The 16,363-nt window shown below is 39.1% G+C and overlaps 1 protein-coding gene across 3 annotated transcripts in view; it reads left to right on the top strand.

The window, feature by feature from the left end:
* Positions 1-16,363, top strand: part of CDC16 (cell division cycle 16) — a 31,271-nt gene that overhangs the window by 4,051 nt on the left and 10,857 nt on the right. For all 3 annotated transcript variants that reach the window (XM_032402551.1, XM_032402549.1, XM_032402550.1), the window contains exons 4-13: positions 408-446; positions 807-947; positions 2,846-3,005; positions 3,983-4,074; positions 4,565-4,698; positions 5,567-5,646; positions 7,409-7,458; positions 8,415-8,488; positions 9,946-10,071; positions 16,113-16,265. In XM_032402551.1, the coding sequence (XP_032258442.1) occupies positions 408-446; positions 807-947; positions 2,846-3,005; positions 3,983-4,074; positions 4,565-4,698; positions 5,567-5,646; positions 7,409-7,458; positions 8,415-8,488; positions 9,946-10,071; positions 16,113-16,265 (1,049 nt within the window). The remainder of the gene's footprint in view (positions 1-407; positions 447-806; positions 948-2,845; positions 3,006-3,982; positions 4,075-4,564; positions 4,699-5,566; positions 5,647-7,408; positions 7,459-8,414; positions 8,489-9,945; positions 10,072-16,112; positions 16,266-16,363) is intronic.

Raw genomic sequence — 16,363 nt, 5'->3', positions numbered from 1 at the left:
AAGATTTTATTTATTTATTTGAGACAGAGAGAATGAGAGAGAGAGAGCACATGAGAGGGGGGAGGGTCAGAGGGAGAAGCAGGCTCCCTGCCGAGCAGGGAGCCCGATGCGGGACTCGATCCAGGGACTCCAGGATCACGACCTGAGCCGAAGGCAGTCGCTTAACCAACTGAGCCACCCAGGCGCCCCATCGGGTGCCTCTCTTTACTCCTTTTTGAATCCTTGGTGCCTAGTAAACAGTAGATCCAAGATGAGTATGAGTTGAAAAGACTGGATTTGGGTTTTCTGCAAGAGTAAAAGGACAAATTATGAAAGTAGCTTTCTTCATTTTATGCTTATAGTTTACTTTTAGAATGAGGGTATATATTATCTTGATCTCTTTTTTAATAGATTAATTTCTTTCCTAGCTATATGAAGCATGTCGCTACCTTGCAGCTAGATGCCATGTAAGTATGCGCTCAGTTTCAGTTTTCTTTGGTAAAAGTTTAATTATGTGAATGTTATACATCCCTTACATATGTGTAAGGATTCTGGTGATCGAGCTTGGCAGATTAGTAAAGTATTTCATGAGGAAATGTTCTTTTCTTTAGTATTGTTTGCTGTAAAATACTGATTCTCCATTTACTGGAATCTGACATGCATGAAGAAGATTCTGCTTTAGAATTTTAAATTTTAAACTCTACATTTTAAATTTAGGTAATGAGTGAGTATGATACTTTATTACCCTTTTAAAATCTACAGTACTTGTGTGTATATCTGGTGTTAGAAGTCATGGGTGATGAGCAGTATTTCTGGTTTTTACACAGTATGCTGCAAAAGAGCATCAGCAGGCTCTTGATATTCTTGATATGGAGGAGCCAATCAACAAAAGGTTATTTGAGAAATACTTGAAGGATGAAAGTGGCTTGAAAGACCCCTCCAGTGACTGGGAAATGTCACAGTCTTCGGTAAGTCATGCTGCAGTAAGCATGCTTCAGTAACATCAGTAAGAATTACTCCCATGACATGGCAAACATAAATCACCTTTTATTTGAGTATAACCATGTTAGAACAGTTTGGTTCCCAACTTGTTTGCCACTGAAACACAAAAAGATTCCGAGACATTTCTGAGTCCTTAGTTGGAAGTTGTAGTTATGTCCTCATATGCTTGAATCTGAAATAGGCTGACTTGAGATCTTTATTCTCCTATGTGACACCTTAAACTACTCCTGCAGGTGGAGTAACATTTCCCCATCTTACTGTGTTGCAACACCTACCCCATGAAACCTTGATTACCTTAGTTTGCTTCTTTCCAGGGAGTGGTTGGGTGTTACTATTTATGTCATTTTGTATATTTCAGTTTGTATACTTCATACCTGCCTGAAATTGCAAGTTCCTTGTTGGCAGAGATTATATAATGTCACATAATATTCACAGACAGATTATTAATCTGGACTGTTCTTTTTTTCTTTTTTTTTAACAGCCTTCTTGTTACATCTATTTATGTGCTAAGAAGCACATTTATTTTTCTGCTAAGAAAGGTGTTTATGAGGGAGCTTGGTGTTACCATTATTATTTTTGGACTGCTTATCCATTAATTTACCCGCTAAGAAATGCATGGTTTATTTGTAATATGTTATTATTTTATGAAATTCCTTTTTTTTTTTTTTTTTTTTTTTACAAGTCATAGGGTACTGAATAGGTCTAAGATTTGCTTGTTATATCCTCTCATATTTTTAGGTTTGGATTTTCTGATGAATTTTCTTTGCCCTTTACCCGTTTTAGCCGCCTGTCTCTGGATCATCTATAAGCTTAGTTACATGTTTCCTGAGGGTCAGATTCTGGAATATAAGTTGGATTACTCTATCCTCTTGTTACTGGTAGTAGTGAGGTGGCTACCGTGTGAACACCTTAACGTGTACTAGCCATGCCGAGAACTATCGCCTCTAGTTCTCAGGGCCTTGTAAGTTAGATGAGGGAAGGAAACTTGTCTGGAGTCACTAGTAAGCATCAGAGCTGGGATTTGAACTCAGATCTGTCCAGTCCTACAAATCCATGACCATTGTGCTATGTTGCTGCATTTTCCAATTTTTCCAATTTCCAAATCTTTCATTGAGACCTGCCTGTCAAACTGTCTGAGTTTTAATATTTGTATGCTGTTTGCTATCTAAATCATTACCCTCTTTGAGACATAACAGATAAGGAACAAAGTAGTAGTGACACGTGCTCTATAAAGATTGTTGAAATGAGAAGAGTCTAGGAGAGATAGATTAGAGAAGTTTTACTTTGCTTTCCTGTTTCTGTTAATTTATACTGTCTGACAGTTGGGATGGAACAAATCCTTTTAGATGTTAAGAAAAGTCTCAGTCTTGGGGCGCCTGGGTGGCTCAGATGGTTAAGCGTCTGCCTTCGGCTCAGGTCATGATCCCAGGGTCCTGGGATCAAGTCCCGCATCGGGCTCCCTGCTAGGCGGGGAGCCTGCTTCTCCCTCTGCCTCTGCCTCTCTCTCTTTCTCTCTCTCTCTGACTCTCATGAATAAATAAATAAAACATTTAAAAAAAAAAAAAAGAAAAGTCTCAGTCTTCATATAATATATAATTCCTTTTTTTTTTTTAAGATTTTATTTATTTATTTGCGAGAGAGAGAAAGCACGAGAGTGGGGAGGGTCAGAGGGAGAAGCAGGCTCTCCACTGAGCGGGGAGCCCGATGTGGGACTCGATCCTGGGACTCCAGGATCATGACCTGAGCTAAAGGCAGATGCTTAAGCGACTGAGCCACCCAGGTGCCCCAGATAATATATAATTCTTGATCAAAGGTTAAGTTTAGAAGTATTGATTTAGTGTGTGACTCATCATTTTTCCAACAGATAAAGAGTTCTATTTGTCTCCTACGAGGGAAGATCTACGATGCCCTGGATAACCGAGCTCTAGCTACCTATAGCTACAAAGAAGCTTTGAAGCTCGATGCCTACTGTTTTGAAGCATTTGATCTTTTAACATCACATCACATGTTGACAGCCCAAGAAGGTTTGGAAACTCAGGTGTTTTCATGTTTAGCACAATTAATATTGTTTGGAATTTTTTTCCTCTGAAATCTGTAGAATCAAGAGCAGAGTATGTGCAGGTTTAAATAGACCTATTAACTTCCTTAGCATCTTCAAATGTGGAGCGCATTGCAAAGGACAGTAGTGTACAGTGCCCCTTGCTATCAGAATCTTTAGGGGTTTTGATGTGATGAGACCATCTTTTGGAGAAGTGACTTAAGGTAGTGTAAACTGAGTTCTCAGGATCTGATTCAGAGGTGCCCAACCTGGCTGCGCTCAAAGCCCCGAGGGGCTTTAAAAACATCAGTGTGCAGGTCCCAACTCCAGACAAGTGGAACAGAATCTGGTGGTGGGGCCCTGGCATCAGATGTTTTAAAGCTCTCAGATGACCCTAAGGTACAACTAGGGCTCAGAACCATAGACCTAGTATGTGAGCAGTAATGTGAGGGGGATTCATGCAAGAAATGGAGAGAAAGTGGAGATGTTGTATTAATGGGGTTCAAGCATAGTTTAGCCTAGTGCAGTGGTTCTCAGCCAGGTTGATTTTGCCCCCTACAGACATTTTTGATTTTTACAAATTGGGCATGGGAGTGCGAGGTTGCTACTGGCATCCAGTGAATAGAGATCAGAGATCCTGCTATAACCATCCTGTGGTGCTTAGGACAGCCAACATGATAGAATTGTCCACACAGAGTGAGGTTGGGAAACTAGCCAGTTAGTCCTTGCATCTGGTGATGACCAGCGTTGCCTAAAAGGCTTCATGGCTCAGCCCTCCAGGTAGTTCTCATCACCTGGGTCTGGAACCACTGTCTTAGTTTTTCTAGTACATTTTGATCTTGTTGTTCTCTATTCTGAGTTTGATTTATTTAGACCAAGAATTATAGAAGAATATTTTTCATTGCTGATGTTTTTTCCCCCATAAATATTGTGAGGATATTCTTTTTTCTTAACATTTTTAAGAAAAAGAACTTCTTGAATCACTACCTCTTAGCAAGCTCTGTACTGAAGAACAGGAATTGCTACGCTTTCTCTTTGAGAACAAATTAAAAAAGGTAAGTAAAAACATAGTATTTGCTGTATGTAAATATTTCACTAAATTTGGCCTCTGTTACTAGTTAAATTTTTTTTACTAGTTAAATTTTTAAAAGTTAATTTTTATTAATTTAGCACATTTGCAAGAATAAATTGATTACTTAAAATATATGATAGGATTCCTAAAAAAGCTTCCAAAAACATGTCTTTCTCCTAGGGACTCCTTTTATACTAAAAGATTGAACTATCACATAAATGGGATGATGTTGTATGAAAATGAGGATTTTTTTCTTATGCTTTCTGAGCTTGTAATTTGTAAAATACTTCTCCCTGGAATTCCGTGATAAAATTGAGAGTTGAGCTAATTGAGAGGAGGACAGATGAGACAGGAAGTTAGAGCTTCCAGAGGCTCACACCTGCCCTGTGCAAACCCGAGCCCTTGGACCAGATTGAGTCTGCCATGTGATTTGTGCTGCTCACTGAGTTCATGTTTACCTTTCTCTGTTGCAGTATAATAAACCTAGTGAAACTGTCCTCCCCGAGTCTGTAGATGGTTTGCAAGAGAATCTGGATGTGGTAGTGTCTTTAGCTGAAAGACATTATTATAACTGTGATTTTAAAATGTGCTACAAGCTTACTTCTGTGTAAGTATATCTACTCATTTCTGTGTAGGAGCATAGTGTCCAGTCCCATTTTACCTAAGAAGGGTGTGGGACTGCTTTTTGAGTAATCTTGAACTAATTGGTGATAATTTAAGTTGCCTTTACCTTTTGCGGAGTACTAGAGGGGTTACTCTTGTCTTAAAAGTTTACAGACACAGGTTTTTGCACACTGTTGCTTTATTCCATTACCTTGGGAATAGACATGCCCCTCATCTGTCTTTTATAATTTGCAAGTTTGAAAATACGATTCTGGCACATAGTCTTATAAAATCCATTCTTTGTTAAAGTAGGGACTGGTAAAATCCTCTAGATACTGGGTACTCAGTCAGGCTCACTAACTAGCCAGGCCATCTCCTGTACTAGTTTTCAAGTGCACATGATTCGAACCTGTCTCTTAGCTAAATTACATAGGCTGTTTTTAACGTATGTGCTGTTGAAGTGAGCACACATGCTATTTTTAACAGATCTTTGGGGTTGCTTAAAATCCTTGATTTCACAAAAATTTTAATTGACAAATGCTTATGATCTGTTTAATATTTCATATTGTTTTTAATCCTAAATAATTGGATTCCTTATTTTATGGGTTATAGTTCTATTGATTTGAAATAAATATGTGTGATAGTGTTTATTTTTATTCCTAACAGATAAACCAGAATTTTCCCTTTCATTTATAAGATAATCATTACCTTAACTGTGCCAACCTGAAGATGAATTAGAAAGTGAAGAAGTATTGTAACCCATAGTATTTTACATAATGCTGTAATGAGTATTTAGACATAGCTGATTTTAACGAGTTATGTTCTGTTAGGTACTGTTGCTGGTGTAGTGAATGTGTTGCTTTGACTTTCAGAGTAATGGAGAAAGATCCTTTCCATGCAAACTGTTTACCTGTACATATAGGGACACTTGTGGAGCTGAATAAAGCAAATGGTAAAATTTTTTTTAATTAAAATAATAATTGTTGGGGTGCCTGGGTGGCTCAGTTGGTTGAGCATCTGACTCTTGACTCAGCTCTTGATCTCAGGGTTGTGAGTTCAGGCCCTGTGTTGGGCTCCACACTGAGTGTGGAGCCTCCTTAAAACAACAAATAAAATAGTAATTGTTGAGGGGCGCCTGGGTGGCTCAGTCGGTTAAGCGTCTGCCTTTGGCTCGGGTCATGATCCCAGGGTCCTGGGATCAAGCCCTGCGTTGGGGAGCCTGCTTCTCCCTCTTCCTGCTGCTCCCCCTGCTTGTGCGTGGACTCTCTCTCTCTGGCAAATAAATAAATAAAATCCTTATTTATTTGACAGAGAGAGACACAGTGAGAGAGGGAACACAAGCAGGGGGAGTGGAAGAGGGAGAAGCAGGCTTTCCGCCGAGCAGGGAGCCCAATGCGGGGCTCAATCCCAGGACCCTGGGATCATGACCTGAGCCGAACGCAGACGCTTAACGACTAAGCCACCCGGGTGCCCCTAAAAAAATAATAATTTTAAGACAAAAAAAATTTCTGTAACTCTGGAAATTTTGTCTCCTAAATTCTGGATTATTGAGATTGCAGGTGACAACATAATGGAATTCTCCAATACAAATAATAGCTAGGGTAAGAAAGGCTTATTAAAATGACACAATTCTGTTATGTCACCAGAACACTGTTTCTTTATCCCTGCCTCCTTTTCTCAAATGTAGTTTGTGGTTTAGGTTACATAAGCTTTAGAGTACTGAGGGTCAGTTTTTCCGTTTTTCCTTTTTTTGTAGAATCCATAAGAAAATTGGTAAGACAGAGGGCAGTAACCGTTTAGAAACTGGAGGGGGATAGATTTTTTTTGCTTGTGCTTTTCATATTTTAACATTGCAGAAACATTCAGTTATGTTTGGATGATATTTGCCCTTAAATCTTTTAAACTGAATAGTGAACTCTGTCAGGAGTTTAAAAAGCCAGACACTCCAGTTCCAAACCCCTGCTGCTCAAAATGTGGTCTGCGGACCAGCAGCATCACATCTCCCGGAGCTTGTTGTGGATGCAGTCACTCTGGCTGTCCTGGTCTAATGAGTCCAAGTCTGAGGGGTGCCTGGGTGGCTCAGATGGTTAATGAGTCCAAGTCTGCATGTAGGAAATGTCATCAGGGCGTGTTAGGACTTCCACATTATTTACTCAAGAAGAAATCATCTTGCTGATTTGATAAACTTGGAAGTTTGGTTACTCAGATTGGTTGTGGGTGGTTAAGATGGTCCATGATAAGCCCATGGAGTCGGAGACATCAGTTTTTAAGATAGGTGAAGAGCTGAGACATTACTTCTTTTTTTTTATTTTTAATTTTTTTATTGTTATGTTAATTCCCATACATTACATCATTCGTTTTAGATATAGTGTTCCATGATTCATTGTTTGTGCATAACACCCAGTGTTCCATGCAGAGAGACATTACTTCTTAAGCACCATGATGTGCTGTGCCACTCACCCGGTTTTCCAGCCACTTAGAAGCACTCAGCACCCACTTACGGGGTCAGGAATGGGGGCGGGGGAGGTGAATGAAACAGCTGTAGGAACTGCCCTGTGCAGCTTGTATATTTCATTAGGTAGAAAGAAAGAAAATTAAGAAATTGCTACTGTGAGAACAAAATCTATGTGATTGTGGAGAGTTGTAACTGGAGGAAAGTCATATCTTAAAATTCATTGTATATAATTGTTTTTTTTTCTTTTTCTCTAATGTAGAACTTTTCTATCTTTCTCATAAGTTGGTGGATCTGTATCCTAGTAATCCTGTAAGTAAATGTATGCCTTTTTTCCTTAGGGTTTTTTTTTTTTTTTTTTTTTTTTTATTTTTAAAAAAAAATTTATTTTTTTTTTTTTTTGTTTTTTTTTTTTTTTTTTTTTTTACTGAACCTTAAAAAAGTATTTAACTGGTGTTTAAGTAGTAGCTTATATTTAAGTTCAAGCAAATAATGTTTTATTTCAAGGTGTTGGAGGAGAACCTACTAGTGCTATGATAATTAGAAGCAGCGTTAAGTTTTTCAGTCCATGAAGGTTTTTTTTTCTTTTTTGAAGTATCTTCAAATAATAGCTTAAGACAAAAATCCTTTTTTTCCGGTTATAGAAATTATATATGCTTATTTTAGAATACTTGACATACAGAAAAATGTTAAAAGTGAAAGTCATACTCTTACCTCTTGGGAGTAATGCTTTTTCATGTTGCATGTGTAAGATACGTTACTGAACTGTGTAGTGATTGAATCCTTGTATCTCCCACACTGTTGTGGATCACAGCCAGGACCCAGAAATTGAAACTGGAATCAGGAGCTATGTCTTTAGAGACAGAAGTCAGGGATCAAGGCCTAAGGCTCACACAAGAATCTGTACCCTAGGCAAAACCAGTGCAAGAGAAGTCAGCTAATGAGGTCGATCCTGGTTGGTGCCAGCTAGAGCCAGGGTCAAGCTGGGGAAGACACGATGCAGGCTGGTGTTTGAACTAAGTGTTTAGGAACCTCATATTCTATCGAATGCTGCAGGGACTTCGTTGGAGGCACGCTGAGGAAGAACCTGTTCTTTTTCATCTAGGACTTAATAGACAGCCTGTCTCAGAGAAGTTTCTAACTTGAACTAGAATAACTTGAGCTAGAACATGTGATGGGACATCTAGTCCACTCTCTGGCCTAATATGTTAGAGATTTCCAGTTCCAAGTTAAGCGTCTTTGGTCACAATGAATTTTGAACTTTGTAGGTGTCTTGGTTTGCAGTGGGATGCTACTATCTCATGGTTGGTCATAAAAATGAACATGCCAGAAGATATCTCAGGTATGAATCTGTTGTCTTTCTCTCTCTGTAATAAGCCTATAGGAAATGATTTCTTCTTCATCCTTTTTAATACAATAGTAATTTAAAAGCAGTATGAAAGAATGATTTCTTTAGCAGATTCAGTTCAGTTGTATCAATTAATGTACCTTTTTTAAGAACTTATGATATATTTAAATTCTATTTATAAATGAGAAGAAATATGAAATATAATAATGTAATTTGAAGCCTGTTTTTCATTTACGGAGATACTGTTAACCTTTTAGGACGTTTTTTGTTAACAGTTGTAAAATTACATGAAACCACCTGAGATTAGGATCACTAAATGTGACTGTAGAACAGAATTCTTGGCATAGTGAACTGGTTTATATAAGGATCTGCTGTGGTCTTGGCTTAAGGAACTCCGCGCAGCCCAGACAAGCTCCTTAGCCAGTATTATTCAATTATTCAAGTACAGAAAAATGGTTAGTGTGGGAAGAATTACTAGAGATTTAAAATATTAAAATAACTGATTTCTTCCACGTGAACAAAATAGAAAATGGCTCTAAGGGAAAGTGTATAAACTTTGGACCCAGATTTGAATTCTAATGCAAGTCCTGCCACTTAACTAGCTGTAATTCCTTGGGAAAGTTAATTTCTCTGACCCTCTCTTCTTTAAAAATGGGAATGATCCAATACTTGTATCCCAGGCTTGTTAGGAAAACTAGGAGGATGACATGTAAGGATCTTTCACTAGGAAAAAAATAGGGAGGAGTTCTCTGGTTAGTTGAGCATTATGCATTTTAGAACTTACTTGTGCTTTTTCGTGGAGTAGGAAGATATGCTCCTCCGATTAAGTGACGGACTCCACATGAAACAAGGAACATTTGAGTAATAGAAAGCATAGAAAATAAAATGCTAGAAAATGGGAATCTCATCCTTTATGTTTTCCATGTTTTGTGGTCTGGGTCACCAGTGTGTCTGCTGACTGGGGATTACTTACAACTGTTTGAGACCGTGCAGCCCAGTCTGCAGAACCAGGGTGACTCTCTTACCACGATCCATGGCTGTCACTTAATCTTCCCAGGCTTAGTATCCTTATCTTTAAAATATAATAATTTATCTTGCAAGTTATTAGGATTAGGTGATGCATATAAGGCCTCTAACATGGTGCCTTATTAAATGGTTGCTGCCACCACCATTAGTGAAACAGAGCTCCTGGATTAAGTAATATTTGTAAATTCTCCACAGGATGCCAGTGGGTTATTGTACCTAAAAAGCTGTGGACCTCTCTTAAAATTTCTTAAAATTTTGCTTATACTATTAAGCATTGTTTTATTTCAAATGAATTAACACAATTGTTGTGTAAGTATTTAATGTGTTGAGAGCTCATTTATTCTAATATCCTCGAAGCCATCAGCTTATATAAGATTAACAATTTAAGAATGCATGTATGACTAGAATGACATCTCTTGTTTCAGCAAAGCAACAACACTTGAGAAGACTTACGGGCCTGCGTGGGTAGCGTACGGGCACTCGTTTGCAGTGGAGAGTGAGCACGACCAGGCCATGGCTGCCTACTTCACAGCCGCACAGCTGATGAAAGGGTACGGCAGAGCACGCAGTAAAATCCACGAAGGATTGCTTTTGCTCACAAAATGACGATTCCGTTATTACTGCCACCGCCATTTGGTTGCTGAACTAAACAAAAATATCTTACTTCTGTCTTGTTAGTAGCTTATGATTGTAAAATAACTGGAAATTGAGGGAAAGAGAGGCTTGTGTAGTGATTTTGTCTAGCAGTTCACCTTAACCAATACAGAGGGAACTGGGAAATTACGCTGAGGGAAGAGATGAGGATAGAAGCTCCTTCTCACGCTCATGCAAGAATGAAAGTATTCATATGCAAATTGTTATTTATATCCTATTTAAGTCCAAAAGGTACTTGCTGTGGGCTTAGTGGACTGTATTTGCCAGTGTTCTAGATTTATATCAATATTAGGTATATTGATATGAAGTATTGCTGTTATTCCCGTCCACTCTCTTTGGACTCCCCTAACCCTAGCCCTAGGCCTGCTGTGCAGTGTTTTTATGTGGGCCGCCTCCGTCTCTGGAGAGGTAGTAGGAGTGCAGTAGGTCAGACTGCCTGATGATCTTGGCAAAGTAGGTAGCCTCTTGAAGAATAGGTGTAACCGCGGTACTTATTCCTCGGAGTAATCCTGGGAGTAATTGAGACAATACCAATTACAGACTTTGAACAATACCTGATGTGCAGAGAGCAGTCAGTAAAAGTTAGCTACCTTGATTTGTTTGCTTGTAGTATTCAGGATTGGGATCATATATTCATTTGCACTGAATGTTCTCTTGTTAGGTTTAATCCTTTTCAGACTATCAGACTTATTTTGGCGCCCAGTTCTGCATGTAAATTATTAATGATACCCAGATTTTTTTCAGTTCTATTAGATGTGTATATGACTTTTATATCTAACTTGTTATCCATGCACATATTGTAAAGGAAGTAGCTCCCTAACTGCCTTAGTCTCTTCAGACTGCCTTAACCAAAGTGCCATAGACTGGGTAATTTGAAGAATGAACATGTATTTTCTCACAGCTCCAGAGAGGCTGGGAAGTCGCTGGTCAAAGTGCTGGCCCATTTGGTCTCCCTGGTGAAGGTGCCCTTCCTGACTTGCAGATGGCCACCTTCTTACTGTGTCCTCATGTGGCAGGGAGAGAGCTCTGGTCTCTTCCTTTCACAGGGGCACCAGCCCTGCTGTGTCATGTCCCCACCCTTAGGACCTCATTTATTATTTCCTCACAGGCCTTCTCCAAATGTAGTCACATTGGGGTAGGGCTTAAGATGAATTTGGTTGAGGCAGGGGACATATAAATTCAGTCCTAATACTAACAGAAATAATCTTCCAGAGGTGCCTGGGTGGCTCAGTTGGTGAAGCGTCTGACTTCAGCTTGGGTCATGATCTCAGGGTCCTGGATTGAGCCCCGCGTTGAGGCTCCCTACTCAGCAGGGAGTCTGCTCCTCCCTCTTCCTCTGCTCCTCTCCCCCCCCCAAATAAATAAAATCTTTAAAAAAAAAAAAATAATCCTCCAGGTTAAAATTGTTCATCCAGTTATTGATTCACCTAAATGGTCCTCGATACCCAGTTCAGGGTTCTTCAGTTTATCCACCAAGATGTGTGAGACTTTATTCAGTGCTTTGCTGAAGCTTGGTTCCCATGTCTACCTATCTATCAGTCTGATAAATTGGCAGGAAAAAAATCTCCATAATTTACCGTGGGTTGTTTCTTATGAGTGCAGGCTAGAGTGTGCTTTTTTTTTCTCTGTGTGCTCACAAACCCAGAATAGTTATTATTAGTTGTTTGTTAGTTCCTCCCTAAGAATCAAAACCAATGACACTGTTTCCCAGTCTAACAGACTTTATCCAATTGAAATTTCAAATCAGCTCATTATGATAAGCATTATTCTTTTCAGTTCATCCCCATCAGAACAACTTTGCATTCTCTCAACTTGCCCTGTGTTTGGATAAATGTTTGAAATTGTGTAAATATTTTAAAATTTCCTTTATGATTTCTTCTTTGAGCCACTGGTTAGGTAAGAGTATGTTGTTTAATTACCACATATTTGTGAATTTCCCAAATTTCCTTCTTTTAGGATTTCTATTTTAATTCCATTGTGGTTGGAGAACATAGTCCTTTCATTTTTTTTTTTTTTTTTAATTTTTTTTTTTTTAGAGAGAGTGGACAAGTAGGGGGTGCAGCAGGGAGAGGGAGAAGCAGGCTCCCCGCTGAGCAAGGAGCCCGATGTGGGACTCAATCCCAGGACCCTGAGATCGTGACCTGAGCCGAAGGCAGATGCTTAACTGACTGAGCCACCCAGGTGCCTGAACATAGTCCTTTCAAAGTTATTGAGGCTTGTTTTATGACTTAACATGGTCTATTGTAGAGAATGTTCAGGGTATGCTTGAGAATTCTGCTCTTTTTGGGTACAGTGTTATCATTGTAATCCCTTGGTTCTGGTTGGGTGGTAGTGTTCACGTCTTGTCTTCTGCCCATTACTCTATCCATTATGGCAGGTAGGGTATTGAAGCCTCCCAGCTATTACTGTGTGAATTATCTCTTTTCCCCTCCAATTCTGGCTGTTTTTGCTACATGTATTTTGGGTCTCTGTTGTTCGGTTCTTGATGGATTGAAACTTTTATTATTATAGAAGGTCCTTCATTGTCTCTGGTAACAAATTTTGTTGTAAGGCTATGTTTGATACTAGTATAATCTCACCAGTTCTCCTTTGTTACTGTTTGCATGGTCTTTTTCCATCTTTTTACTTTTAACTTGTTTGTGTCTTTGAATCTAAAGTATGTCTCTTATAGACAACATGTAGTTGGATTGTGGTTTTATTATCCATTCTGCCAATGTCTTGCCTTTTGATGGAATTTAATCCATTTTTGTGTTATATAATTACTGAGAAGTTAGAATTTATGTTTGTCATTTTGCTATTTTATGTCACATGTTTTTTGGTCTTCCTTGTTACTGCCTTTTGTATTAGCTATTTCGTAACATACATTTTAATTCCTTGGTTTTTCCTTATAGTACGTTTTTTGAGTTGTGGTTTTTTTTTTAAGTTTTATTTATTTATTTGACAGAGAGAGAGACAGCGAGAGAGGGAACACAAGCAGGGGGAGTGGGAGAGGGAGAAGCAGGCCTCCCGCTGAGCAGGGAGCCTGATGCAGGGCTCGATCCCAGAACCCTGGGATCGTGACTTGAGCCGAAGGCAGACGCTTAACTGACAGCCACCCAGGCGCCCCTGAGTTGTGGTTTTTTGTTGTTGTTTTCTGTTTTGTTTTGTTTTGTTTTGTTTTTAGTGGTTATCTTGGAGATTACAGTTAACATCTTAAAATGGTTGTTTGGATTAATACCAGCAGAGGGGCTTTCCAACACCAATAACCAGTTCTCTGATTCTCTGGACACCAGCTGGGTCCTACAAGTCAATTCAGTTCTGATATTACCCAGACTTAGTGCAGACCTTCCACAGGGTAAGCTCAGTCCCACAAGACTGCCCCTCCCCACTTCAGATGCCAGTGGTAAGTCCCAGGCCACTTTTACTTCTGATTGGCTATGAATCAGAGGTCCCCATGACTCTCTCCTGAGATTTGATGATTTGCTAGAATGACCCACTGAACTCGGGAAGGCATTTTACTTACATTTTCTGGCTTATTATAAAGGATACACTCAGGAATAGCCAGATGGAAGAGATGCACAGGGCAAGGTATGTGGGTGGGGGGTGCCCACAGCTTCTACCCCTTTCCAGGCATGCCACCCTCCCAGCACTGCTTTGTGCTTTACCAACCCAGAAGCTCTGAGGCTCATTGTTCAAAAGTTTTTATGGGGCTCAATCTCTAACCCTTCCCTTCCTGGGAGGTCAGTGGGTGGTAAAAAAAAGTTGCAACCCTCTCATCACTTGGTCCTTCTGGTGACCAGTCCTATCACAAGGCTCTTGCAGAGCCCTGCCCTTCATTAGCATAAACAGGGGTGATCAAAAGGGGTCATGAATAACAAAAGAGACTCCCATCACTCAGGAAATTGCGAGGGTTTTGGGTGCTGTGTATCAAGAATAAGGGGGAAGACCTATATTTCTTACTCTACCACAGGAACTTAATTCCAGTAGTATATAAAAACTTCACCGCTGTATAGCTCTGTTCCCTCCTACCTCTGTTGTGCTATTATCATACACATTACATCTTAAACATTGTAAGTCCCTCAACACAAATTTATTGTTGTGTTACCTATTAAATCAGATAGAAGAGTTGCAAACAAAAATACATTTATATTGTCCTATGTTTATCTATGTGGTTACTTTTACTAAGCTACTTTTTTTAACGTGGGATTTGAGTTACTGTCTAGTGTCCTTTTCATTCAGCCTGAGGGACTCCCTTTGGTATTTCTTGTAAGGTGAATCTGCAACGAGATTTCTCAGCTTTTTGCTGCCCTGAGAAATTCCTGACTTCACCTTCATTTTCAAGGATAGTTTTGTTGGGTATAGAATCTTGGTTGGCGCTCTGTTTCTTTCAGCACTCTAAACGTCATCCATCTGCCTTCTTGGCCTCCAGGTATTTGATTAGAAGTCAGGTGTTAATCATATTGGGAATCTCTTGTGTGTTATTAGTTGTAGTTTCTCACTCCTTTAAAGATGGGGGGGGGTTGCTTTTTCATTGGTCTATGATTTGTCTAGGTGTGGATCTCTGAGTAGCCTACTTGGAGGTTTTTTTAAGCTTTGGGGTGTTTTTGGCCGAAATACTCTTTGGTTTCAAATAATCTTTCTGCCCCTTACTGTCTCCCTTTGCCTTCTGGGGCTCTCATCATGCATATTTTGGTGTGCTCGGTGGCATCCTACAGGTCTCTGAAGCTCTGTTCATTTTTCTTCTTTTATATTTCTGTTCCTTAGATTGGGTAATCTCAATTGATCTATCTTCAATTTCACTGATTTTTCAGCCTGTTCAAACTGCTGTCAAACCCTTCTAGTGAATTTTTAAAATTTATTTTACTTATTTTACTTTTCAACTTGAGATTTTCTATTTATTTCTCTTAGTGTTGGTCTAGTATGTCCAACAACTGGTCATTGTCCCAGACAGTTTCTATTGACTGATTCTTCCCCCCTCACCCCCAGATTGCTAATTATTCCCTGTGTCTTTTCCACACTTCAGCTGTTTTTCTAGAATAAAGACTCCTCAGGTTGTTGTAAGCCTTTGGTTAACTTCCAAAGTTTTGAAAAAGTTCATTTTGATAATTTGGCAGTGTTCTTGTTGCTTTTATGAGGAGAGTTTTGGAGATCCTTACTTTGCCATTTTGGAAGTACTTCCTCCAGGTAAATCCTTTTAAAGCGTTCTTCACAATCCTTCTGTAGGTGATAGAGTCTTTATCTGAATCATGATTCTCGATTAAAACCAAAGCATATATTTATATACTTTCTTAGATCCATCTTCAAAGAAATATTATTCTGTTTCTTGTAATGTAATTACTGGTCTGACAAGAGATGAAGATTCAGTTAAGAAGTGGTTAGTACGTACTCTGTGCCTAGAACTGTTTCAGAGGATGTGAAAATGGGGTATACACAACATACTTCTGAACTCCCCGGCATAGAACTGATAGGAATTGAGATAATAGGAATCCACACAAGGGAGAGCCATTTAGGTTAGAAAGTCAGAAGCATTTCACAAAGGGAAGTGGAACTTGAACACATCATGAAGGACACACGGTTCCAAATCAGAAGAGGAGAGGAGGGAAGGCAGTCAAGGCTAAGGGTCTCACCTTAGCATCGTGGAAGAAAACAGGAAGCACACACCTGCCCTTCTGCTTCAGAGGTTTTTTGTTTTGTTTTTGTTTTTGTTTTTACTGTAGAATGATGAAAAATAAAGATGAGTAGGTTGCTGATAGATTCTAGAAGTAGTAGCTGAACAGTCTAAAAACCTATGAGACCTTGATTAAATATCAGTAAATGAAGTGTTAGAAAAAAAGTAAGCACCTTGTTTTTTGGCTGTGTTTAAGTTATTTTGCTTAAGTTAATTTAAGTTGATAAATTAGTTTCTGCCGAATTACAAAGTTTTAGGTGTTGAATATGTGAAATTTTCCAATATTTTTAGGTGTCATTTGCCAATGCTGTACATCGGATTAGAATATGGATTGACCAATAACTCAAAATTGGCTGAAAGATTCTTTGGCCAAGCGCTAAGCATTGCACCAGAAGACCCATTTGTTATGCATGAGGTTGGCGTGGTTGCATTTCAGAATGGAGAGTAAGTACTGAAAGGCAAAAAACCCTTCTATTTTATTTCTGTAAATGAAGTAAAACCTCAGTCACTAGAGGTTTTACTCTCCTCAGTGACTCTTCATT

This window comes from Phoca vitulina, unplaced genomic scaffold (assembly GCF_004348235.1).
Source record: "Phoca vitulina isolate PV1807 unplaced genomic scaffold, GSC_HSeal_1.0 scaffold5, whole genome shotgun sequence".
NCBI classification, from domain to species: domain Eukaryota; kingdom Metazoa; phylum Chordata; class Mammalia; order Carnivora; family Phocidae; genus Phoca; species Phoca vitulina.
Note: the sequence above shows the minus strand (reverse complement) of the source record. Positions and strands in the feature narration are given on the sequence as shown.